This window comes from Prionailurus viverrinus, chromosome A2, assembly GCF_022837055.1.
Source record: "Prionailurus viverrinus isolate Anna chromosome A2, UM_Priviv_1.0, whole genome shotgun sequence".
Lineage (NCBI taxonomy): Eukaryota > Metazoa > Chordata > Mammalia > Carnivora > Felidae > Prionailurus > Prionailurus viverrinus.
In genome coordinates, this window is record NC_062562.1 from 58,712,997 (window position 1) to 58,738,831 (window position 25,835).

The 25,835-nt window shown below is 43.4% G+C and overlaps 1 protein-coding gene across 1 annotated transcript in view; it reads left to right on the top strand.

Moving 5' to 3' along the window:
- Nucleotides 1–24,188, top strand: part of TXNRD3 (thioredoxin reductase 3) — a 67,148-nt gene extending 42,960 nt beyond the window's left edge. Inside the window, exons 13-16 of the mRNA XM_047849823.1 lie at nt 3,559–3,666; nt 20,645–20,740; nt 23,068–23,202; nt 23,414–24,188. Coding sequence (XP_047705779.1) covers nt 3,559–3,666; nt 20,645–20,740; nt 23,068–23,202; nt 23,414–23,476 — 402 coding nt within the window. The 3' untranslated portion in view covers nt 23,477–24,188. The remainder of the gene's footprint in view (nt 1–3,558; nt 3,667–20,644; nt 20,741–23,067; nt 23,203–23,413) is intronic.
- Nucleotides 24,189–25,835: the final 1,647 nt, after the last annotated feature.

Sequence of the window (25,835 nt, forward strand, 5' to 3'; positions counted from 1 at the left end):
TGGTTTCAAGTCTCTGTGCCTCAGTTTCGCCTCTGCCAAGTGTGACGGAGATGATTCCTACCATGTCCTGCACCTTTCGTTGCGTTCGATCAAAGATGTGGTACTGGCTTTGCAGGATGAGTAATTAAAAACTGAGGAAGCACAGGGCTGTTCTGGTAAGTAGATAATGCAGAGGCAAGCACAGAGCTCAGCAGGGCTTGGTTTGCTCCAGGACTGTGAGCAGTCTGTTAGAGTTCCCAACTGGAGACATCGTGCCCCCACTCCATGAGAGCACTCTGGACATGTGCAAGTGTTGGCAGAGGAAGGGCATGGGTGGGGGTGAGGAATGCTAAATGTTCTGTTCCACACGAGGAACTGTCCCTTCCACAATTCCTACAGCATTCCAGGAGTGCCTGGGTGGCTCGGTTAAGCATCTGACTTCGGCTCAGGTCATGATCTCGCGGTCTGTGAATTTGAGCCCCGCATCGGGCTCTGTGCTGACAGCTTGGAGCCTGGAGGTTGCTTCAGATTCTTTGTCTTTCTCTGCCCCTCCCCCGCTCACCCTCTAGCTCTCTCTCAAAAATAAACATTAAAAAAAATTTATAAAAAAAAAAAATCTCGTGCCACAGTAACGAATTGGAAAGGCCTTCTCTACGCGGTGGGGACTGTTGAGACCTTTATTCCCTCTATCTTTTTGTTTAGAAAGATGTTAAACCACAGGAAGAATAGTAACAATCACCCATATTACCCTTTCATCCAGATCCCCCCATTATTAATATTTTGCCATCTTGGCTCTCTCTCCTTTTCTGAGTATGTATGTGTACACACGTGTACTTTGTTTTTCCAGAGCTTTTTGAGGTAAGTGGCAGGCATCAGTGACCTTTGGCACCTGTATACTTCAACACACATCTTCTGAGAACAAGGGTATTTACTTCCATAACCACAGTTCTCTTATTCTATCTGAGAAATTCAACAAAAATGAAACACTGTTCAGATTTCCTCAGATGTCCATCACATGTGCGCATGTGCACGTGTTTGCTTACCGTGGCACACTCAACTCTTCTGACCCTTAAAGCTCTTTTAGACTGGCGTCGTCCCCCTGCCTTTGTCTGCTTGTTTTGTTGTTCATGACTTTGATTCTTGATGAATTCAGACTGCTTTCCTTGTAGTGTCTCTATTCTGAATTTCTCTGATGGTTTTGCATGATTCAGTTCAGGTGAAGCGTTCTGAGCACACATGCTTCGTAAAGGATGCTGCGTTCTGCTTTTTTATCGCGCCAGATGCCTCGTGAGGTCATGAATGAAGACCTTGAACGTATACATGGAGGCATTGCTAGGATGTGGGTCTGCAGGTGTCAGTGGGTGGGGCCTGGGATGCTGAACATACACTGTCACAATGCAGTTAGCATTTCGGGGTGTATGGAGGCAGAGTAGTTGCCTAATGCTCCGAGAAGTCAATCCAGGTGGCTTTGAGGAGCAGTGTGGTTAGGGTATGAAGAAAAAGTAAGCATTAAGGTACAGGACCAAAAGGAAGGCTACAGGCAAGGCAAGATGAAGTCCAATTCAGTTGGAGGAGATGGTCTAAGATGTGGAAAAAGTGTTTTCAGATGAAAGGAAGGAACATTGAGGCATTTCTTCTTCATTATCCTTAATTGTTAGGACACCAGAGACAAAAAGCATCCATTGAGAATAAGCCTCCCCTGTAAGCCGGGGGACACGGGGTCAGTTGCTGGTCAATACAGCCGACCCTTGAACATCAAGGGTTTGAACTGTGTGGGTCCACTTACAGTGGATTCTTTTCAGTAAACACAGGACAGTGCTATCTATAGATGTATTTTCTTTTCCTTATGATTTTCTCAATAACATTTTCTTTTCTCTAGCTTACCATATTGTGAGAATGCAATATCCGATACGTGTAACATAATAACATGTATTAGTCGACTGTTTGTGTTATTGGTAAGGCTTCCCAGTCAACAGTAGGCTATTCGTAGCTAACTTTTTCGGGGCGGGGTGGGATCAAAAGCCATAGATGGGTTTTTGACTGCATGGGGGTTCAGCACCCCAACCCCCACATTATTCACGGTGCAACTGCAAATGAATCAATGAATATCTGAGGGCCTGAGAGAAGTCTGGAAAGACGAAGGCAGTCCCTGTGGTTATGTGATTTTTCTCTAGCCGCGTGGAAGAAAAGAAAAATCCTTGGCTTACCCATGATTTGTAGGTTAGCAAGACTGAAGTGGTATTAGAGCACATAACTCAAAGATTCTAGGCCCACGTATATCGTCCACCTCACCGATAGAGGGATACCTGGTGGCATGTTGATTGGTTTTTGTCTTGGGTAATGAGAAATAGAGACTCACTCACGTGACGCAAACTGAGGGGGTTTCTTACAAGGATCCTGTAAATTAGTAAGTTGCAATGCACAGTGACTCTGAATAAGCGGCATTCTGGGACCGGGCCGCACTGCGTTTGGAGCTAGAACTGGGTCTGGGGTCATGGCTGCTCTGGGGGTGCTCTGCTTCACCGGGTGCTCTTCCATTAGCCTAACTTGGCTACGGCTCCACGGCCACCAGGGGATTCTTTCTTTGCTTCGAGCTCATCTTCCTGCAAAAGAAAGAATTTGATTAACGTAGCTTATCTTTTTCTACATAGGTTTCTGGCCAGCTTATGCCTTGGCTTTCTTTGTCACCCTTGACCTAATCACCAACAACCTGTTGGCAAGGTTGGGGGGCCACGAAGTGCTATGGGCAGTGTCGCCCCTTGAGGGGCTATGGATGGACGGGCCTAGAGACCTCTATCTCTGGTTGTACCCTCTATCGTTTCTGTGCTGCTGCACCCTTTCTCTCCACGCAAGGTTTTTATGACACTTCCACCAGTGTGTTCCCGTTCTCCTCCAGCTGTCACAAAGACACCCTCTTCCAGGCAGAGATGCCACCTGCACTCACACTCACTTTCCCACAGGCAGGTGCACAGAGCTGCTGGGAGATGCGTGTAGGGCTCGGGGTCTGCAGTCTCCCTGTGATGTCCACTCACACCCTGCCTTAGTCTCATAAGGGCTCTCTGGGGGCTGTGCCAGAACCACAGGACCTATGAGACCCCGGTCCTCATGTTATCCCCCCACTGTACATACACCATCTCCCCTTGATGGGTCCAGGGCAGTCACCCCCTCCAACACTGTCGAACTGCTTCTTTGTAGTTACATGAACGGCCAAGGGTGGTCTCAGCTCCCACCCAGATAGTGTGATTCTCGGTTGCCTGGTAAAGGTATTCCGGGGGAGCGGGGTCTGGAATCCCGGGGATGGAAAGAAGACATTTTAGAGAGTCTCTGGAGGCACTCCGCCCCTACTGCTCTGTTTCAGAAACGGAAGTCGGGTGTGGGCTCTGGGAGAGCTGGTCTCTACCCTGGAGTTGGGCTCGCCCCATCCTTTTGGGTAACTTCGAATGCGCCGACGCAGTGATAGGGTCAAATGAGTCACATTGAACCGGACTTCCTTGTTCTCCTTCTGTAGATGTATGTAATGTAGATGTTTGCTGTGAAAAGTGTCCCAAAATAAGCAGATGTAATTTGTTTATCTTTCAGTGTGATTACATTAATGTTCCGACTACAGTGTTTACTCCTTTGGAATACGGCTGCTGTGGATTATCTGAAGAGAAAGCTATTGAAGTGTATAAAAAAGAGAATCTCGAGGTAAGATTGTGTTTTAATTTACTGCTTACTTTTTTAGAAGTTCTCTTTCTGTCAACTGACTTTGCTGTCGCTTTTTGTTTTGCCCATGACTGTAACGGTTGTATTGTAGGAAATCATATTCCTGTTTTAGGAAAATTAGGAATTCAGTAATTTAACTCTCCTTGTCTAGCTAATAATAATACAGCTGGGGAAAGGGAGACATACAACGTATGCATTAGGACTTAGGGTCACAAGTGACAAATGTCTATTGGAGTAGGCTTATACGAGGAAGCACAAGTTACTATAAAACTTTTAGGAATGCGGGAGGGGATCAAGGCCTCAGGAAGAGCTAAGAACCAGGAACTGCAACTCGCATGCATGCGGTTCATTCTTCTGCTTTTTGCACACGGACTGTATTTGCCCCTGGTATGCACATAGCAGCCAAAATATGGCCTTTCTTCAACAGACGAGTTTATCCCATAGTGCTGGTCTTAGGAGGAATCGACTGACTCACTGTTTCTCAGTCTCAATTCCAAATTATGGGAGATGACATCTGATGGGTCTGAATTGGGTCAACCGTGCACCCACTTCCATTCCACATGGCAGTAGCCAGGCTCGTGTCACATCCACATGGCTCTGGGAGCCTGCATTGTTTATGGCCTCCGGTGGGTGGGGGTGGGGGGTAGAGGGGTGGGAGGTGGGACAGTTCCCAGGGTTGTCAGCCTGTTGTGGGCTGTGGGCTGTCAGATTCCCAAAAAGATGTCCTCCACACACGTTTATTTCCACCTCCCTGTCGCCCCTGCCCCATCCAATCATAACAAGCTTCTAAGTAAATATTTTCTTACGTTGTATTTTGATGAACAGGTTGAATGGGTTTTTTTCTGCACACCCTTCCAACATAGGGGGGATAGGGAGGAGTAAAAAGAGCAGGAAGATGATTAGTATTTGATGTTTTCAGCAAAAGAGAATTGAAATATCATTCTTCTCCCTTGAAGGCACCTCAGTTACTGGGAATTCCTTTAAGTGACAGCACTAGTTAAGTGGCCTTATATACATTTCTCGTATACATGATTAAAACTTTATAATGTTGGGGCCCCTGGGTGGCTCAGTCGGTTAAGCGTCTGACTCAGCTCAAGTCTTGGTCTCAGGGTCGTGAGTTCAGGCCCCACGTTGGGCCCCGCACTGGGTTTTGAAGACTACTTAAAACTACATATGTACTTTATAATGTTATTTTAGATGGTTGTTTTCAATGAGAAGCAGATGTTTTAGAGGATAGTATTTGATCAGCGTTTGTAATTCCTTGTAGGAACGGGTCATTTATTTTCTGCAGTGGTGAACTTTGACTTGAGTTTTGGAACCGTGTGAACAGTTATGGGTTTAGCGCTTAGTTCAAAACATTTGAAGTTAATGAGAAATTAAGATAGAAAGACAGGCACATGAGAGGAAGAACATAGAAGGCCATATGCCAGACAGAGGAATGTCTTTATAGGAAAAGAGTTCCCTGGGTTTCTGGGATTATGTCAGGACCTTTTTCCTAAGGTCACTGCAGATCAACTAACCTTTCTTTCTTTCTCTCTTTCTTATTTATTTATTTATTTATTTATTTATTATTTTTTAAATTCACTAATCAGAAATTTGGTCTATTATTTTTTTTTTAATTCCTGTTGTGAAGAGATTTGGGGAAGCCTCTCAAAAACACATAGATAATATTTTTTCAAAGTGAGGATATCGAGGTGGGAATAAAGAAGAATAGGATGGTGTTAGAAGAAAAAGGAATGTTAGAAATTATATTTAATATAAAAAAAAACCCCTCGAATTTGTTAGTTTGCAGAATTCATGCCATGAAGTCCCATAGACTTGCTTTAGAATTAACCTAAAAATCTACCTCTGCGTTTCCTGCCACCTGACCGGGGGAGGGAGAATTGAGGGAGATTTCTCAAGTTTTCACAAAACGGGCTTTGAGATATGGTGAACAATCACCTGAAAGTATCCCCTTCGTAAATATAATTACGGGTTTTATAGAGCTGTTTCTTATTAGAGCCAGAAACGCAATACCATGGCATAATGCCACAGCACAGTATATTAAAAAAGTAATTCCTGAAGAGGCCAAAATATGGCTGTGTTGATGTGCTGCTCTCTGGTAAAATACAAAATTTTCAAGTGTCTAGAACCAAGGTTTTAACCTGTTTCAATATGAATTACTTTGGGAGTCTATTAAAATCCTTGGTTCCCAGGGAAGACTCCCTCTACATGCTGATGTACCTGAGAGCCATCCTTAAGGCTTCCTTGTTGGTCACCATCAATAGTTCACCAGGAAGTGCTGTCATTTTTGCTCCTAGAGTATGTCTTGTGTGTTCCTGCTTCTTTTCATCCGTGCCCTCCCCAGCCTATGTCAGTCCACCATCATCTCCTGTGCTCCCTGCGTTCAGCTCACTCTTAGTCCACACCAACCTGGTCATCACACATCAACCAGAAGAGCTTTTAAAAATATAGATCAGGGGCGCCTGGGTGGCTCAGTCGGTTAAGCATCCGACTTCGGCTCAGGTCATGATCTCACGGTCCGTGAGTTCGAGCCCCTCGTCAGGCTCTGTGCTGACAGCTCAGAGCCTGGAGCCTGTTTCGGATTCTGTGTCTCCCTTTCTCTCTGACCCTCCCCTGTTCATGCTCTGTCTCTCTCTGTCTCAAAAATAAATACTAAAAAAAAAAAAAAAAAAAAAAATATATATATATATATATATATATATATATATATATATATAAAAATCAGTTATGCCCTTTCCCAGCGTAAGGCTTTTTGATGATTTCCCGGTGTTCAGAAAATACTATCTGAACTCCTCACTGTTTGTAAGAAGAGGCATCATGTAATCAGGCCATTCGCATTGCTGTCTGTCCTGCTTATAATGGTCCAGTCACACTGGTCTACGGTTTGTTCTAAAAACTCACCATATTTATGGCACAATCTGTAGGCTTCTAGTTCCTCTTGCTTATTACTATGATATGGAAAAGGTGAGGCTAAGCACCCCTGCCAACACTAGAGAAATTATTACCTAAAGGAGACAGATAAAAAGAAACTATGTTTTTCCCCCAGTGCAGTGATTCCATTCCTGATACTGCCACTTAGGAGAAGAGATAGAAATGAGAAAGAAAGAGATATCGGGGTTTCTCCTGGGTGAAACAGCCCACTCTCTTCCTACTGAATACGTGTTATGTGGAACGAGGGAGCAGAGGAGTAAGATCTGTACTGACTGTTAAGGTCATGTTGAACATCAAAACCACTCTATCACTGAGCTACCAAATACCTTGGAACCAAAAGAAGCAGATGACTGAGAATAAAGTTCATCACATAGGAAGGGTTGAGATACAGATGATAGATATGCATAAACAAGGATGAGCCAACATAAATATAATTCACACCTTGCAGTGGAAAATCCGACAAGTGGTCCAGAAGTGGTATTCGGAAATGTGACAGAAGAAAGCATCCTAATACTAAAGAATGACTGAATTTGAAGATTGAAATGACATACCATTTTCTAGGAGAAACTGATGTAGCACGATTGACACAAACATGTTCTAGGTAAGCTAGTCATTCACAAGGCCAATGAACCAACCTGGCCCCAGGCTTTTTTATAAGGACATTCAGTGCCAAAGACAATAGAGTGATGTGGAGGGAAAGGGATCTGCCTTTAAAAATAATCTCTCAAGGATAGGGGGATAGTAAAGAAGAGAAACAGCAATGAGATTTTGGGGGAAAAAGGAGATAGATGAGTGGTAAAAAAAAAAAAAAGGTTATAAACAGGTATTGGGAAAGTCAAGAAACAACTTCACTTCTCATCAGAGTCATCAAGCCTCAAAAATTAGGAACACCGTGTACTTCTGGGAAGGACTTGGAGGGGCCAGCTGACATCATCAGAAAACCCATTTAAGAAAGAGTGAGGCTCTCACCTCCCTGACACTCTACAGAGCACTTTCCACACACTGGTAAATACCTGGACGGTTATTTTCTGGAGATAGATAAAACCAAATCCTCTTGACTGGGGGCACTGGGATCAAATGAAGATGTGGGCATTATCCCAGCACAGTCCTGAAATGAGCAAATACAGTTCCTCCCACTGAGCTCCCGGAACTCTGGCAACCAGCGGTCACCCTTGTCTGGCCAGAGGTTGGTAGAGTCTGATTTCTCCAGGGACTCTGACAAGCCCATTGAGAATGACCTGAAGATACTGAATAAAGGTCCCCAAATAAACTTCCTTCCCTGTTAGATAATTGGACAGTAAAGTTCAGATTCAGTTTGCTGTAAACATGAGCTCAAAGCTTTCAAACTTTGAAAAATATCTCTAATTGAGGCATAATTTACTTAAAGAAAAATGAAGATTTATTGTGTGTGTGTACAGTTTTATGAGTTCAAACAGTTGAAACCGTCATTAGAATCAAGATAAAACACAGTTCTATCACCCCCAAAGTCAAACATCTTTTTAATTCCCAGCATTTAATATGAGCAATCAAAGGTTATCAAACTTGCAAGAAACAGACTGTACCTATGCACAGGAATAATGTATTACACTCATGAACAGAGACTAGGACATCTTTCAGAAGTAACATTAAGAGAACCAACAGACACCTGTTGTAAATGCAAGAGATGATAGCAGAAATTTAAAAAACCCAATTGGATGGGCATTTATCCCAAAGGAATGCAGTCTTAACATGTATACGTGAATTTTGTAGCAGCTTTATTCATAATAGCTCCAATTTGGGAAAAAAACAAATATTCTTCAGCAGATGAATGGTTAGACCAAAGGCGGTACATCCATACCAGGGACTACTACCCAACGATAAAGATGGATGGACAACAGTGATGTTATGGAAAATGGCGAAGCAGGGAAGCTCTGGGAATCCATCCCTTCACTGAGACAACATCTGAACTGGTGGGAAATGGTTGAAGCAATTCTTTTGGAACCCTCAAGCCTAGTTGTGTACTTTCAGTGCCCAGAGGAGAACTTGAGGACGAGGCTAGGGATCTGTGGTGGGTTTCTGTGTTTTCCTAATGGCTGACATCCCACAGAGCCAGCACCATGGTGGGTAGCTGCTGGGTTGGTGGCCTCTGTGCCTGGTGCAGCTGGCTGGTGCCAGAGTGGGCAGTAAGGACCTTGTCCTCCAGAAATTGGGGTGGTGTTTTGACTGCTGATCCGTGCTTCTGATGGCTGAGGGTTCGGCACCAACCTCCACAAGCTGAAGTGGCTTCCCTGCTGCAGTGGGACTTCAAGAGAGAATACTCCCTTCTCCCCACCCCCCCCCCCCCCCCTTTTGGGAGTCATACATTTAAGGACATCTTTATCAGGTCCCTGGCTGACCTCCAAGACAATGGAACAGAAACCACAACAATGAACATATAGTATGCAAAAACAGTTTGGAAAAGTCATATGTGGATAACTCTAGCCCTCAACAAGCAAGAAACCCTAGCTATCTCTGAGGTGTGGAAATATATAATTTCCAGGTACCATATTCTAATACTCAGAATGTCCAGGCTTAAGGGAAAAAACAGCATATATTCGTTTGCCAGGACTACCATAACAAAGTACCACAAATTGGGGTTTAAACCACAAAATTCTATTGACTCACAGTTCTAGAGGTTAGAAGTCCACCATCAAGGTGTTGACAGGGTTGTTTCCATTTGATTTCTGTGAGGGAGAATCTGTTCCATCCCTCTTTCCTAGTTTTGGTGTTTTGCTGGCAGTCTTCGTCATTCCTTGGCTTGTAGATCTTACCTTTCCTTGGGATTCCCATTTGTGTGTGAGATTATCTAAAATTTTCCTTTTTTACAAGGACACCCGTCACAGTGGATTATGGGAACCACCCTACTCTAGAATGACCTCATCTTAACTAATTACACATACACTGACCCTATTTGATCACATACTAAGATACCGTGGGCTAAGACTTCAACTTAACGAATTTTGGGAGGACACAGTTTAACTAGTAACAACCTACCAAAAAAAAAAAAAAACCCAGAAAAGGAAAAAAAGAGTTTGACAGAAACTGTTCCAGAAGAAACCCAGACTTTCGAATTATTAGTCAAAATATATTCAGTTAGCTAAAGGAATCTGTGGACAAATAACTAAAGGAAATCAGGAGAACAGTGTCTGAACAAAATATCATTCCAGAGATAGAAATTATAAAAAAGAACCAAGAAGAAATCCTGGAGCTGAAAAGTACAATAACTGAATTGAAATACTCGCTCGAAGGGTTCAGCAGCATATATGTAAGTATGCAGAAGAAAGCATCAATGAACTTGAAAATAAGACCATTGAAATTACAGTCTGCACAGCAGAAAGAAAAAGGAATGGAGAAAAATGAAGAAATCCCAAGAGATGAGTGGGACAGCGTGAAGCATGCTAGCCTATGCCTTAAAAGAGTCCCAGTAGGAGACGGGAGAAAATAAGAGGCAGAAGAAATATTTGAGGAAGTAATGGGCAAAACTTCCCAGATTTGATGAAATAGTCAACCTACACAACCAAGCAGGGTAATCTCAGAGATCCATGCTGACAGCTACAATCAAATTGTTCAAACCCTAAGAAAAAGAGCGAGTTTTAAAAGCAGCCAGAGGGAAGCAACTCATCATGTGAAAAGGTCTTTCACAGGGTAAACGGCTGATTTTTCATAACAACAGAAGCTGGAAGACACTGGGGCGAAATAGTTAAAGTACAGAAAGAAAACTATCATCCAAGACTTCTGTATCTGGCAAATCTGTCCTTCAGAAATGAAGGATATATATTTTTTTTATAAATTTTTTTTTCTTACATTTATTTATTTTTGAGAGAGAGCGTGAGCAGGGGAGGGGCAGAGAGAGAGGGAGACACAGAATCCGAAGCAGGCTCCAGGCTCTGAGCTGTCAGCACAGAGCCTGACGCGGGGCTCGAACTCACAAACCGCGAGATCATGACCTGAGCCGAAGTCGGACACTTAGCCGACTGAGCCACCCAGGCGCCCCAGGATATATATATATTTTTAATTAATTTATTTATTTTGAGAGAGAGAGAGAGAGAGAGAGAGAGAGAGAGAGAGAGATAGTGCAAGCAGGGGAAGGGCAGAGAGAGAGAGGGAGACAGGATCCACAGCAGGCTCTGCAACATCAGAGCAGAGCACGATGCAGGGCTTGAACTCCCAAACCATGAGATCATGACCTGAGCTGAAATCAAGAGTCAGGCGCTTCACTGACTGAGCCACCCAGGCGCCCCCAGAAATGAAGGATATTAAGATATTTCCAGAAAAATAAAAACTGAGTAAATTTACTAGGAGACCTGCCCTAAAAAATGCTATAAAGACTCCTTCAGACAGAAATGAAAGGACACTAGAAGCTATCGGAAAAGTCAAAGAACACTAGCAAAGATAACTTCTTAGGTGCATAACCTGTGTTACTGCACTTTTGGTTTGGTTTGTAACTTCTCTCTTTTGGCTGTGTGATTTAAAAGGAAAATGTAGCAAACATAATTATAAATCCAAGTTAATGAGCATGCATTGTATAAAATGTGTCCTGTGACAGTAAGAATATAAAAGGGGGGGGGGGATGGAGGTATATAGAAGCAGAATGTTTGCATACTATTGCAACTAAGTAGGTATTATTCCAACAAGATTATTATAAGTTTCAGGTGTTAATTGTAATTCCCAAGGTAACTAGTATGATAATAACTTTAAATATACCAAAAAGGAAAGAATAAGGCAGTCAAAATGGTGCACTACAAAAAATAAACTAAGTACAAAAAAGGCAAGAGTAGAGGAATTAAGGAGTGAAAGGAGTGAAAACCATATAAGACCTACAGCAGATATACACAAAAATAAATTCTCCTTTATCAGTAATCATGTTAAAAGTAAATGGATGAAGGTGTGCTATTAAAAGACAGTTTGTCAGATTTGACTTAAAAAATAGGATCTAGGGGCGTCTGGGTGGCTCAGTGGGTTGAGCGTCTGACATCAGCTCAAGTCATGATCTCACAGTTCTGGAGTTTGAGCCCCACATCAGTTTCATGGCTGAAAGCTCAGAGCCAGCTTTGGGTCCTCTATCCCCCTCTCTCTCTGCCCCTCCCCCGCTTACTCTCTCTCTCTCTCTCTCTCTCTCTCTCTCTCTTTCTCTCTCTCTCAAAAAAAAATAAAACATTAAAAAAATAGGATCTCTATATGTTGTTTAAAGAGACTTTCTGTAGATATAAAGATATAGATTGAAAGTTAAGGATAGAAAAAGATATTCTATGCAAATAATAACAAAAAGTGAGCTTTATTATTATTATCAGACAAAATATAATTTAAATTAAAAAGGTTACAATTGAGGGGCAGTGGGTAGCTCAGTCAGTTAAGCATCAGACTTCGACTCAGGTCATGATCTCAGAGTTCGTGGGTTCGAGACCTGTGTGGGGCTCTGTGCTAACAGCTCAGAGCCTGGAGCCTGCTTCACATTCTGTGTCTCCCTTGCTCTCTGTCCCTCCCCCATTAACACTCTGTCTCTCTCCCTCAAAACTAAAATAAAACATTAGAAAAAAGAAAAAGTTTACAGTAGAGAAAGGATTTATATATTGATTTAAAAACTCAATACAGTAGGGGCGCTTGGGTGGCTCAGTTGGTTAAGCATCTGACTTCAGCCTAGGTCATGATCTCACTGTTCCTGAGTTCGAGCCCTGCATCAGGCTCTGTGCTGACAGCTCAGAGCCGGGAGCCTGTTTCAGATTCTGTGTCTCCCTCTTTCTGTCCCTCCCTCTTTCTGTCCCTCCCCCACTCATGCTCTCTCTCTCAAAAATAAATAAATATTAAAAGAAAACTTTTTAAATTCAATACAGTGGGGCTCCTGGGTAGCTCAGTCAGTTAAGTGTCCCGACTTTGGCTCAGGTCATGATCTCATGGTTTGTGAGTTTGAGCCCCACATCAGGCTCTGTGCTGACAGCTCAGAGCCTGGAGCCTGTGGTATAATGTGTCTCCCTCTCTCTTCTGACCCTCCTGCACTCACACTCTCTTTCATTCTCTCTCTCAAAAATAAACATTAAAACATTTTTAAAAATTTAATACAGCTAAAATATGTAACAGGTATAAACATATACAGCCCAAAAATATATGAGGACAAAATTGTCAGAAAGATAAATAGATATTTCTACAGTAATAGCTGGAGACTTTAAAATACCCTTTCTTCAATAATGGATCAGACAACCAGACAGGGGAAGGAAGTGGGTACTTGAACACCTATAAACCAATGAGACCTAACATACGTTAGGACACCCCATCCAACAACAGCAGAATACACATTCTTCTCAAGTGCAAATGAAACTTCTCCAGGATAAAGCAGATGTTAGAGCAGAAGACAAGTCTTAATAAATTGTAAGATTAGAGTCGTACGAAGTATCTCTTCTCATCGCAGTAATGAAACTAAAAATCAGTAACAGAAGGAAAACTATGAAAAAAGGTCAACAGAAATGACAAACTTAGTAGATTGGCTAGGAAAAAAGAAGACTTGAATATCTGAAATCATAAATGAAAGTGAGAATATTCTTACTTTACAGAAATTATCCTTTTTAATTATAGAAGAATACTGTGAACAATTTTATACCAGCAAATTGGATACCTAGAGAAACTGTGCCATTTACTAGACACACTGTATAAACAGGAAAAGCTAAGTCATGAGGAAAAAGAAAGCAACTAGGAAGGTGACGGATCAATGGCGAATCAAAAAACCTCTCAACAAACAAAATCCCAGAACCAGATTGCTTCGCTGGTAAATTCTACCAAACATTTAAAGAAGAATAATTTTCTAACTTTACATGAGGCCAACACTACCCTTCCACCATGGGCATTTCCACTACAAAAAAGCATAGATAAGGGATGCCTGGGTGGCTCAGTCAGTTAAATGTCCATCTCTTGATTTTAGCTCAGGTCGTGATCACACAGTTCATGAGTTTGAGCCCCTCATCAGGTTCTATGTGGCAGCCTGGAGTCTGCTTGGGATTCTCTCTCTCCTCTCTCTGTCTGCCCCTTCCCTCATTCATGCTGTCTCTCTCTCTCTTTTTCTCTCTCAAAATAAATAAATGTTAAAAAAAAATTTAAGTACAGATAAAATTCTTTATGAATATTAATGCAAAAATCCTCAAAATTCTAGCAAATCAAATTAAACAGCATATTAAAAGGACTGTGTCAAAACTAGGTAGTATTTATTCCCAGAATGCAAGGATGGTTTGGGGTCTCTGGGTGGCTCAGTTGGTTAAGTGCCTGATTCTTGGTTTTGGCTCAGGTTGTGATCTGGTGGTTCATGGGTTTGAGCCCTGCATTGGATTCTGTGCTGACAGTGCGGAGCCTGCTTGGGATTCTCTCTCTCCCTCTTGCTCTGCCCCTCTCCTGCTCATGCCTACGTGCGCTCTCTCTCTCTCTCTCAACGTGAATAAACACTTTTTAAAATTTTAAAAAAAGAATGCAAGAATGGTTTAACATGTGAAAGTCAGTCAGTACCCTACTAATAGAAAGAAGAGAAAACATGATCATCTTGATGAAAAAAAAAAGCACTTGACAAAATTTAACACTCATGATAAAAAAAACAATAAAGTAGGAATTAGGAGTTTCATTAACATGATAAAGGCTGTATATGAAAGACCAATTTTTATTTTCTTGGTTCTGGAGGCTAGAAATCTGACACCGAGGTGTCCACAGAGTTGGTTTTCTCTGTGGGCCATGAGGGAAGAATATTCCAGGCCCCCCTCCTTGGTTTGTACATGGCTGTCTTTTCCCGGTGTGTTCACATCATCTTCCCTCTGAGTGTCTGTGTCCTAATTTCCTGTTCTTGTAAGGACATAGTTATACTGGATTAGGGCCACCCTAATGACCTCACTTTACCTCTTTAAAGACCCTATCCAAATGTGGTTACATTCTGGAGCATTAGGAGTTAGGATTTCAAAGTACAGCTTTGTTTTGAGGGTGTGACTTAATTTCCGCCCATAACAGAACTAAATGAATTTAATTGAGCAAAGTTGCAGGGCATGAAAACACAGAAAAATCAATTGTATTGCTGTGTACTTAAGATGAGCTATCCAAAAGGGAAGTTTAAAAACTATTGCAGTAGGGGCGCCTGGGTGGCTCAGTCGGTTAAGCGTCCAAATTCCGCTCAGGTCATGATCTCGCAGTTCATGGGTTCGAGCCCTGCGTCGGGCTCTGTGCTGACAGCTCAGAGCCTGGAGCCCGCTTTGAATTCTGTGTCTCCCTCTCTCTGTTCCTCCCTCCTCTCTCTGTTCCTCCCACACTCACACACACACTCTCTCTCTCTCAAAAATAAATAAAGCTTAAAAAATTAAAAAAAAAAGATTTGGGATAAAATAGGGTTGGTCCAAGGAATATCAAGTCTATGGCAAAACAAGATACTCTTTAATTCCATGGACAATTAAAAGTTCATGAGAGTAAAATAACCATAGGTTTACCATGTGACTCAGATGTGAATACTTAATTTTTTAAAATACCTTTACTGAGAGGTAAGTCCTGTACCATATAATCAACCACTTAAAGTGTGCAGTTTAATGGATTTTAGACTTCAGAGTTGGGTCACCATTACCACAGTCAATTTTAGAACGTTTTTATCATCCCGAAGAGAAGTCCTGTACCCATTGGCAATTGCTCCCTGTTTTCCTCCGTCCCCTTACCAGTGGCTTGAGGCAACCATTAATCTCCTTTCAGTCTCTAGATTTGCTTCTTGTGGGCATTTCCTGGAAGTGAAATCATTCAGTGTGTGGTTTTCTGTGACTGGCTTCTTTTTCTTAGCACCCGCTAGTTTCCAAAGTTCATCCTTGCTGTGTCATGTATCCGTGCTTCATCTCTTGTCCTGGCTGAACAACAATCCATTATATACGGATAATACCACATTTTATTTATCCATTCACCAGTCGACAGGCATGTGGATTGTTTCCCCCTTTGGCTGAGAGAGCCGCCATGAGCATTCCTGCACACGTTCTTGTGTGGACGTAATGCTGCCCGTTCTCTTGAGTATATACCTAAGAGTAGAATTACTGAATCACAGGTTAACCGTATGTTTTGAGGAACTGGCAGACTGCTTTCCAAGGTGGCTGCACAATTTTACATTCTCAGCACCCACGTGTGAGGGTTCCAGTTTCTCCACAGGTTCACCAACGTTTGTTATGGTCTGTCTTTTTTGATGGTAGCTCTCTGTAGTGGGTTGAATGGTGACTCCCAAAAAGATACGTCTACAGCCCATTCCCCTGGAAGCTGTGCAGGTGACCTTATTTGGAAAAAGGGTCTCTGCAGGTGGAATTAAGTGAAGAATCCTGAGGTGAGATCATCCTGGATTTTCCGGGTGGGCCCCATACCCAAGGACAAGTGTCCCTATAAGACAGAAGAGAAGGACAAGTGAAAACAGAAGCAGAGGTTGGAATTAAGCAGCCGAAGCCAAGAAATACCTGGAGACGTCAGAAGCTGAAAGAGGCAAGGAATTCTCCTTTTGGAACCTTTGCAAGGAGGCTGGCCCCACAGATACCTTGATTTCAGATTTCTGGCCTTCAGAACTGTGAGAATATAAACACCTTTTGTTTTAAGCCACCAAGTGTGTGGTAATTGGTGAGAGCAGCACTGGGAAACTAATACATCAATCTAGTGGTGTCTCTTTTTGGTTTCCATTTGCATTTCCCTGATGACTGTTGATATTGGGAATCACGTTATGGCCTTAATGGCTATTTGTGTATCTTTTTTTTTTTGGACAAATGTCTGTTTAGATCCTTTGCCCTTTTATCTATCTATCTATCTATCTATCTATCTATCATCTTATTTATTTACATTTATTTTTGATAGAGACAGAGCACAAGTGGGGCAGGGGCAGAGAGAGAAGGAGATAGAAAATGTGAAGCAGGCTCCAGGCTCCGAGCTGTCAGCACAGAGCCCGACGTGGGGCTCAAATCCATGAACCAGGAGATCATGACCTGAGTTGCAGTTGGACGCTTAACCAACTGAGCCACCTAGGTGCCCAGATCCTTTGCCCTTTTAAAAATTGGTTTGTCTTTTTATTGTTGAGTTCTAAGAGTTCTTTGTATGTTCTACATACAGGTCTCGTTCCAGAGAGATGATTTATAAAAACTCTCACCCATTCTGCGCGTTATCTTTTGACTCTCTTGATAGTTTCCTTTAAAGCTCAAAAGTCTTTGGGGCACCTAGGTGGTCAGTTGGTTAAGTGTCCATCTTCAGCTCAGGTCATGGTCTCATGGTTCGTGGGTTCGAGTGCTGTGTCGGGCTCTGTGCTGACAACTCAGAGTCTGGAGCCTGCTTTGGATTCTGTGTCTGCCTCTCTCTCTGCCCCTCCCTCTGTCTCAGCCCTATCCCCACTCATGCTCTGTCTCTCTCTCTCTCTCAAAAATAAACATTAAAGAAATTATTTAAAGCTCAAAAGTCTTTCATTTTGATGAAATCCAGTTCATATCATTTTGTTTGTCTTTGATAAGACATTTTGTTTGTCTTGAATAAACTATTGCCCAATCCAAAGTCATGAAGATTTATACTTTTGTTTTCTTCTAAGAGTTTTATAAAAACTTTTAGCTTTTACACCTAGATCTTTGATCCGTTTTGAGTTAATTTTTGCATATGATGCACAGTAGGGATCCAACTTCATTCTTCTGCATGTGAATATCCAGTTGTCCGTGAACAGCTTTACCTAGTAAAGGAAGTACGATACTGATCTAGCTGCGAATATAACTGTAATTGGGAGGAGGGAGGGTGGAGGGTGGGACAGGAAGGATGTCCAGTGAGTGGTAGGGGCTGGGGAAGAAAGGGAGTTAAGTCCTCCTCTTCAGTAGAGGCAAGTCAGTAAATAAAGCCTAAAATAGAAAACTCAAGGAATGGCAACAGAAGCATTTTATTTGGAAACAAGGAGGGAAATAAAAGAAGTAAAAGAAGTGGAAGTGGTTGCCTCTGATTGATTGATTTGGGCATGGGGGCAGAGAGAGTGTGTCAAAAATCATGCCTGGGGCGCCTGGGCAGCTCAGTTGGTTATGCGTCCGACTCTTGGTTTCAGCTCAGGTCCTGATCTCACAGCTTATGCATTCGAGCCCCGAATCGGGCTCTATGCTGACAGTTCAGAGCCTGGAGGCAGCTTCAGATTCTGTGTCTCCCTTGTTCTCTGCCCCTGCCCTGCTCATGCTCTGTCTGTCTGTCTCTCTCCCCTTCAAAAATAAATAAACATTAAAAAAATTATTTTAATCATGCCTAATAATTGTGCATAATTTGATAAAAAAGTAGAACTTAAAAGGGAAAAGCAATAACAGATTCTGAATAAGGAGAGGAGCAGGGAGATGAGCCTACTAGATATTAAACTTGGTCATACAGCACAGTAATTAAAATCATGCCATAGTGACATACAGATGGACGGAAAGATGAGCGGAACAGAATATGAAACCCAGAAATTGATTTGGATGCTTAGAAGAATTCATGCATGGTAAAGGTGGTGTTTTATCTTAAATTATTTAAGGGTGTTGGAATAAGTGGATGGCCATTGAGGAGAAAAGTAAAGTTAGATCCATACTTCACACCCGCTTTGAACCAGGAGGACCAAAGACTTAAATAAAATAAAAATCTTCAAAGTACCAAAAGGAAAAAAACGGAGCAAAAACCCGAGAAAGAACGAGAGGGCAGTGGGACGCGTCAGTGCACACCCCCGTAATCCCTACAGCGGGCGGCATAGGACGAATCAGAAACAAGCGTGCAGTTGGGCAAATCTTGTTTAAAACCCCAGAGTTTTCATCGTCTCTCTTCTCAGCCTGTATTTTAGGAACTACTATCTTGAGGTTATGAAACATTTATCTTCTCTTCCAGATAGCCACAGAGATTGAAAAATTTGTGATAGAATACGCGGGAGGGGTGCCTAGGTGGCTCGGTTGAGCATCAGACACTTGATTTCCTCTTGATTTTGGCTCAGGTCATGCTCTCACAGTCCATGAGATCAAGCCCAGCGTCAGGCTCTGTGCTGATGGTGCAGAGCCTGCTTGGGATTCTCTCCCTCCCTCTCTCTCTTTCTCTCTCTCGCTCTTACTCTCTCACTCTCTCTGCCCCTCCCCCTCACATTCTTGCATGCACACATGCTCTCTCTCAAAATAAATAAACATTAAAAAAATAATAAAATGGGGCGCCTGGGTGGCTCAGTCGGTTGGACGTCTGACTTCGGCTCAGGTCATGATCTCACGGTTTGTGAGTTCAAGCCCCACATCGGGCTCTGTGTCTGACAGCTCGGAGCCTGGAGTCTGCTTGGGATTCTGTGTCTCCGTCTCTCTCTGCCCCTCCCCTGCTCGTGTTCTATCTGTCTCTCTCTCTCTCAAAAATAAAATAAACGTTAAAAAAAATTTTAAATAAATACATAAAATGTGTGGGAGAGGTTTTTTTCTTCTGTTAGATACAAGTTAAATCTAACGTTTTTTATTTATTTTATTTTTAACGTTTATTTATTACAGAGAGACAGAGAGACACAGAGCATGAGCAGGGGAGGGGCAGAGAGAGGAGGAGACACAGAATCCGAAGCAGGCTCCAGGCTCCAAGCTCTCAGACACAGAGCCTGACACGGGGCTCGAATACACAAACCGTGAGATCGTGACCTGAGCTGAAGTCGGATGCTTAACCGACTGAGCCACCCAGGCACCCCAAATCTAACGTTTTTTACTACAAGTAACTATGTTCTATATCTTTGAAATAAAAATTTCATCATTATTACCTGTGCACCAACAGTTGATACTTCCCTAGTATTTAAAATAGTTATTTCTGGGAGATGGATTTGTTTTGTTTTTTCTCACTTAGTGACTTTCTGCACTGCATTATTATGATAACCTTATATCATTTTTATAAAAACACTAAAGACTTTATTCAAAATATAAAATACGTCATCCTATTAAAGGACAAAGAATCCGTACTTAAATCCTTCCATTGTGGATTTTACTTGGGAATACATTTCTTATCCTGACAGCTGATGATAATCCATCGCCTTCTGTATGGAGCGATTAGAAGGAGCAGGCTGGGGAGACGTAGCCCCCGTGAGAGCAGGGCATGTGGTCCTCGTCCTGGTTCCTCGCTCACCGAGCCAGATGGGGGAACCTTAGAGGTGCGCGCAGAGTGCTTGGAGTGATGGCTCTCAAGGAGCAGAGGTTGTGTTCTGAATATCCTTGAGCGGCTGGGATGATTTCATTTCTTCTGTTTTTCCTACATTTGGGGTCACTGTGAACCTTGTAGGCAGGCTGTAAATTCACTGAAGCAGAATCGAAGTCTTTATGTACCTTCTCAGGTGACCAGGGCCTGCTGCATTGCCCTGGAGAGTAGCATGCTATCATTGTTTGAAAATTGAGTTTAGTTAATTAGGAGATTTTTCTGGACTAACAGCTGAGCCAAGGTGGGGGGCGGGGGGAAGAGGCCCACACACTTGTGTAGTTGGTGTTTTAGGAGCTGTGGCCCAGGTGCTCCCATCAGACACAAAGTTGAGATCATCAAACTTGCAGTTACTTTTTTTTTTAATTATTATTTATTTAATTTATATCCAAGTTAGCATATAGAGCAATAATGATTTCGGGAGTAGATTCCAGTGATTCATCCCCTGTGTATAACACCCAGTGCTCATCCCAACAAGTGTCCTCCTTAATGCCCCTTACCCATTTAGCCCATCCCCCCTCCCACAACCCCTCCAGCAGCCCTCAGTTTGTTCTCTATATTTAAGAGTCTCTTGTGTTTTGTCTCCCTCCCTGTTTTTATATTATTTTTGCTTCCCTTCCCTTATGTTCATCTGTTTTTTTATCTTAAAGTCCTCATATGAGTGAAGTCATATGATATTTGCCTTTCTCCGACTAATTTCGTTTAGCATAATACCGTCTAGTTCCATCCGCATTGTTGCAAAGTGAACCTTGAACTTTCTGAAAGCTGCTACAGACATTATCGTCTTTATGTCATTGAAGACTGTATCAGGGAGTGGCTTTCACAGACACTAACCTTGGCCTCTGTCTCCCATGTCTTGCAGGTGTATCATACCTTCTTCTGGCCTCTCGAGTGGACAGTGGCTGACAGGGACAACAACACTTGCTACGCAAAGATAATTTGCAATAAATTCGACAATGTACGTAATACGCTTGGAGGCTAAAAAGCCGTCATTTTAAACTGTAGCTTTTAGTCTAGGATTGGGTTTGAATCGTGTTTAAAGATGGCTCTCAGGGCAAGGCAGAAATCCTTCAAACGGTTTACCCCGTTGATGTATTTGTAGAGGCTGAACAAGTGGCTCACTAATACCTTCAGAAAAACAAAATCACTGAAAGTTGTCTCTTTCCAGCGCTGTCTAATTTGGCAGTGTAGAACCAGAGGATCTATGAAAGTTTGGGTCATCAACGAATAAAATGTAGGATGTGTGTGTTTATGTGCAGTTTATAAGCTGGATGTGTATCAGAAGCATTTAGAAAGCAATGCTTGCATGAAGTGAAAACTAGGTAATTAAAAAAAATTTTTTTTTAATGTGTATTTATTTTTGAGAGACAGAGCTTGAGAGGGGGTGGAGCAGAGAGAGAGGGAGACACAGAATCCGAAGCAGGCTCCAGGCTCTGAGCCGTCAGCACAGAGTCCGACGCGGGGCTCGAACTCATGAACCGTGACCGAGATCATGACCTGAGCCAAAGTCAGACACTTAACCCACTGAGCCACCCAGACGCCCCTGAAAACTAGTCAATTAACTGATTCCTAATGAAGGCTTTTGTTAAAGAAGAATCTGTCAGGTGGAGAGCCGGCCATTGGAGTCTCTTCCCTGTTAACAGAGATGAGTTAGAATTGATAACTGAAAGCAGTTTATTTACGACTTGTAAATAAAGAAGGCTGAGTGCAGAAGGCAGTAGGACTTGGTCTCTCCCTTTTTAAGAATTTATAATCTTGGAGAGAAAACAAAATTAGATAAATAGGAACAGCAACAAGTGATGTTTGTACGAAGTTTACAAAGTAACCATCATCTTCTTGTTTAAGTCCACGTGTCTGGATCCATCTGGTTCTCAGCATAACAGAAAACAGGTGTCACAGGCTCATGGCCAGTTCGCATGTGCCCCAGTGCCTGAGGTGAAGTCAGCCAGAACTCCAGAACTTAGTCCCTTGGTCCTTGCAGAGGCGTGCAGGGCGGGGAGAAATGCCCCAGAACTCTCCAGAAATGCCCCAGGGCTGTGACACATTCCCTGCCGTGTGCCCGGGGGCGGTGGTAGTTGTGTGGTGCTTGTTGTGACTCTGGACGTGAGTGATGGAGCTTACTGTCCTGCCAGCGGTGGGTGGCCTTTCCCACCAGCGGAGGGAGCAGGCAGAGATGGTCTGCACGCGCCACTGCTGCCTACGTGAGTGGGATTGGGGTCACGTTGGTAGAGCCCCTGCTGAAGCCAGGAGCCGCCTGTGGTTTCTGACTGCTGGACCTGGGGCAGAATTTCAAGGTCTGTCGACCCCTCTTTGGACGCCTTCTGCTCTGTCCCCTGCCCCTCCTTTTACTCCTTCCCAAATTGCTGTTTCTAGAATATGGCCTTCGTACCTGCTCCCTTACTGTGGCTGTATGGTGAAAATTGTGAACAAGGTTTTCCTTTTCACAGACCTGTCTTCGTTTTCATTTATAAGTGGAGATTTCCGTCAGATGTCTCTCGTCGCTCTGGGCTGCTCCCCCTTCCCCACTTTGCTGTGCAATGCACCATCTCAGAGATCCCCAGTTCCGTGGGGCCCTGGGAAGTCCACTCCTCACCCCCACTCCCGTGGCCTCTGACGGCCTGCCCCCTGAGAAACGCCGCCTTCTGTGACCATCCACCAGTAGATGTGCAGGAGATCGCATGCTCTGTGCACTTTCTCCGGATGTAGGTGGGCAGAGACCCTTCTGCCTTCTCTCTCCTTATCTGTTGTTCACGGTCACTATTGAAGAGAAGAGTCTGATGAAAAAAACATCGGCCAAAGGACAGTTTGAATCTTGCTTCCTGTCTTGGTGGGTCTGCTCGTGCCCCTCCCTACACTCAGGACTGGGCAAAGCCCTGTGCTGGCCACTCCTTGATCTCCGTTTAGTTATGTTAGGAGCGGGGTAACCTGATGTCTTAGAATTATTCTAGCGTTGGACTTTAATTCAGATTTGTTATGTTGCTGTTTAGCACTATCTCAGCATAATTTGGAAATTTACATCATACTAATGAACTCCTTCATGCAGTGGGTAAATTGCTTGTTCTAGTAAATTTGAGTGCAAATTAACTCTGGATGTGCATTTACTGGCTCATTTAACAGATTCTTACAGTGGTTCAGTTTCATGATAATGTTCTCTGCTAAGTTCAGCATTAGAGTTCTTTTTCTGTAGTAGATGCTGTAAATGTTAACTGTGAACTTGCAATAAATAGATTCCTGTTCAGACCATTAACCTACAGGGCTTCTCTTTCTTATGCTTGCATATTAAAGTATCGGGTGATAGGATTCCATGTTCTTGGACCAAATGCTGGTGAGGTCACCCAAGGATTTGCGGCTGCAATGAAATGTGGGCTCACAAAACAGCTACTCGATGACACCATTGGAATTCATCCCACATGTGGTGAGGTACGGAGATAGGTTTGTGTGTTTATTGATTTCAACTGGTGTCATTTGAAAAACTATAAAGCACATTGTCAGAAAGATTTTGTATTAGTAACTGCTTTGCATATTTTAAAGGTTAACATCGATGTACTATTCAACATGTGGTTTCTTAAAAGCAATGCTGAAACATCGATGGCTAAATATAAATGTGTTTGTCATTCTTCCTTTCGAACAGGTGTTTACGACTTTGGAAATCACCAAGTCGTCGGGACTGGACATCACTCAGAAAGGCTGCTGAGGCTAGCCCCGCTGCTGTTCGGTTTTCCTTGTCCCATCCCCATTCCTGTCACAGATAAGAATGCCCTCCCGTACAGTGAGTCCGTGCTGATGCACCTGCTCTCTTGCGCGGGACCAGCACAGAGATGGGAAAGACGAGGAGACCAGACAGCAGCGGGCGTGTGCTCCGCGGCCTCGGCTGGCTGGGAGAGGCAGGTAGGCTGCCTCCTTGACGTCTTAGCTCGGAGCCCAATGTGAGGTGAGCTAAGGCCGATGGTCTTCCACGTCAGAATCGAGTTTCCCTCTGAGGGACCTTGCAAGCGCACAACGGATCCAAGTTAGCTTTTCCAGGTGGCTGCCGGTTTTATCCCCTGGCTTCGTGGTTCCCGTGAAAGTATCTTCTGAGTTACGAAATGGACTACAACATAGCGAGCCTTCAGTACGTGGGCCTGGGATTCCGCTTGGTGGCTGATGGGGGGTGTCCTGGAAATGCCTTCGAGGAGCTGGCTGCGGGGCCCAGGTGCGTTAGTAGAAACTCGTGCCCACTATGTAGGTTTCAGTCTTACCTACACTGTACCCACCGTCAGACCCCTGCCTTGTGCCTCGCCCTGTCCTGGTTCCCGGTGGCAACAACCTTGGAGTCCTCACTTATTAGCATCTCCTGTCAGAGGCATGCTCTAATTTCTTCTCCACCTTGATCTTAAGAGTAATATTAAAAAGTTTTCGATACTGGATTATGTGAAATGTAGCTAATTTGAAACTGTTGAAAAGGATTCATATCTAATTATGGTCAAATGCAGTAAGTTTGGTGGTAGGAGACTCCATTTGAATCTGCACACCTGGTGGCGTCTAAAAGGCCCTTGAAGTGGGGGCCTATCCAAGGCCCTTGTGGAAAATCTGTTGTTTTCTTGGGGAGCACATCACAGAGCAGCCCAACACAGGGGATGCAGGCGGTGCTCTCTTGAACAGGACGTCAGCCATGAGGCCACTGTCACAGGATTGGACAGTTGTGCATATGTTTTAAAATAAAAATTTTAAGGGGTGCCTGGGTGGCTCAGTCGGTTAAGCGTCCGACTTCAGCCTAGGTCATGATCTCGTTGCTTTTGAGTTTGAGCCCCGCGTCGCACTCTGTGCTGACAGCTCAGAGCCTGTAGCCTGCTTCAGATTCTGTGTCTCCCTCTCTCTCTGCCCCTCCCCCGCTCATGCTCTGTCTCTGTCTCTCTCAAAAATAAATAAACATTTGTTAAAAATTTAAAAGAAAAATTTTAAGATGGGAAACACCATGTGTAGATGAACATTTTGACCCCCTCTCTGGAGGCAGGGAGTAGAGAGGGCTGGGGTGAGGACAGGGACCCAATGACCTGACAGAGGATCTGGTCGATGAGTTGCTTTTTTTTTTATTAGGGAGAGAAAGATATAAATATAACTGCCTGTAAAGTAAGGCAGGGTGTCGTTGTTGCTGTAACTGAGGTGGGAATAGCAGTGAAAAGGGGGAAGATGCTATTAATTTCCATTGGAAGTGAGGACGGGGGGTTGTTGATTGATCAGAGTTTAATGAAAGCAGCTGCATTTGAACTGAGCCATGAGGGATAAACAGGATGTCAAAGATTTGCAGCAATCTGGAGTGGCTCTGGGTGATGCTTTGGATGGGGTCAATGGAAATTCTAGATAGTTGTTTCGTTACTGTGTTGCTGAGCACCAGCCAAGGGTTTGCAGGACCCCAGGTGAAGTGAAGCCAGGAAGCGTGGGAGTGGGTTCTGCTTTTCACTGAACATGGTACAAAAACCCTCAAAGGCCAGGTGAAGTTTCGAACAGGGAACTTCGGGCAAAGCTGAGACCCTGGTGGGCTTTTCCCCACAGTGGGAGGGTGAGCGAAAAACATACTGTGTTTCGCAGAAGCAGCAAGGGGGCTTGGCTGTGTTCTTAGGAGAAAGTAAATAGTTCACCCAAAGAATTTTAACCACTGTCCAAGTAACAGACCACTGGGAAGGCTAGTTTTCTTTCCTTTGCATGGAGAAGATTGGGCTTAGATGTAAACCTGTCTGTAATTGCCCCCCCCCCTACTCTCCAGCCCCCCTTCATCTCTTTCCTGTAATCTCCTTTCCTGGGGGAAAGGTGGGTCATAGATAATGGTGACAGGTTTACCTGGAAGGTAAAACTTGTATGCACCTAGTAACATGCACATGCATACAGATTTGCAAGGAAACATCGACATCCTCTGTCATAGTGGAGATTTTAATATTCCTCAGTAATTAGATCAAACACCAGGAAAGTCCGTAAAAATGTAGATTCGAATAATACAATTAACAAGCTCGGTTTTAATGAATTTAGGAAGGAGATCACATTCAACACAAAAACTTACTCATTTCAAGCACACGTTG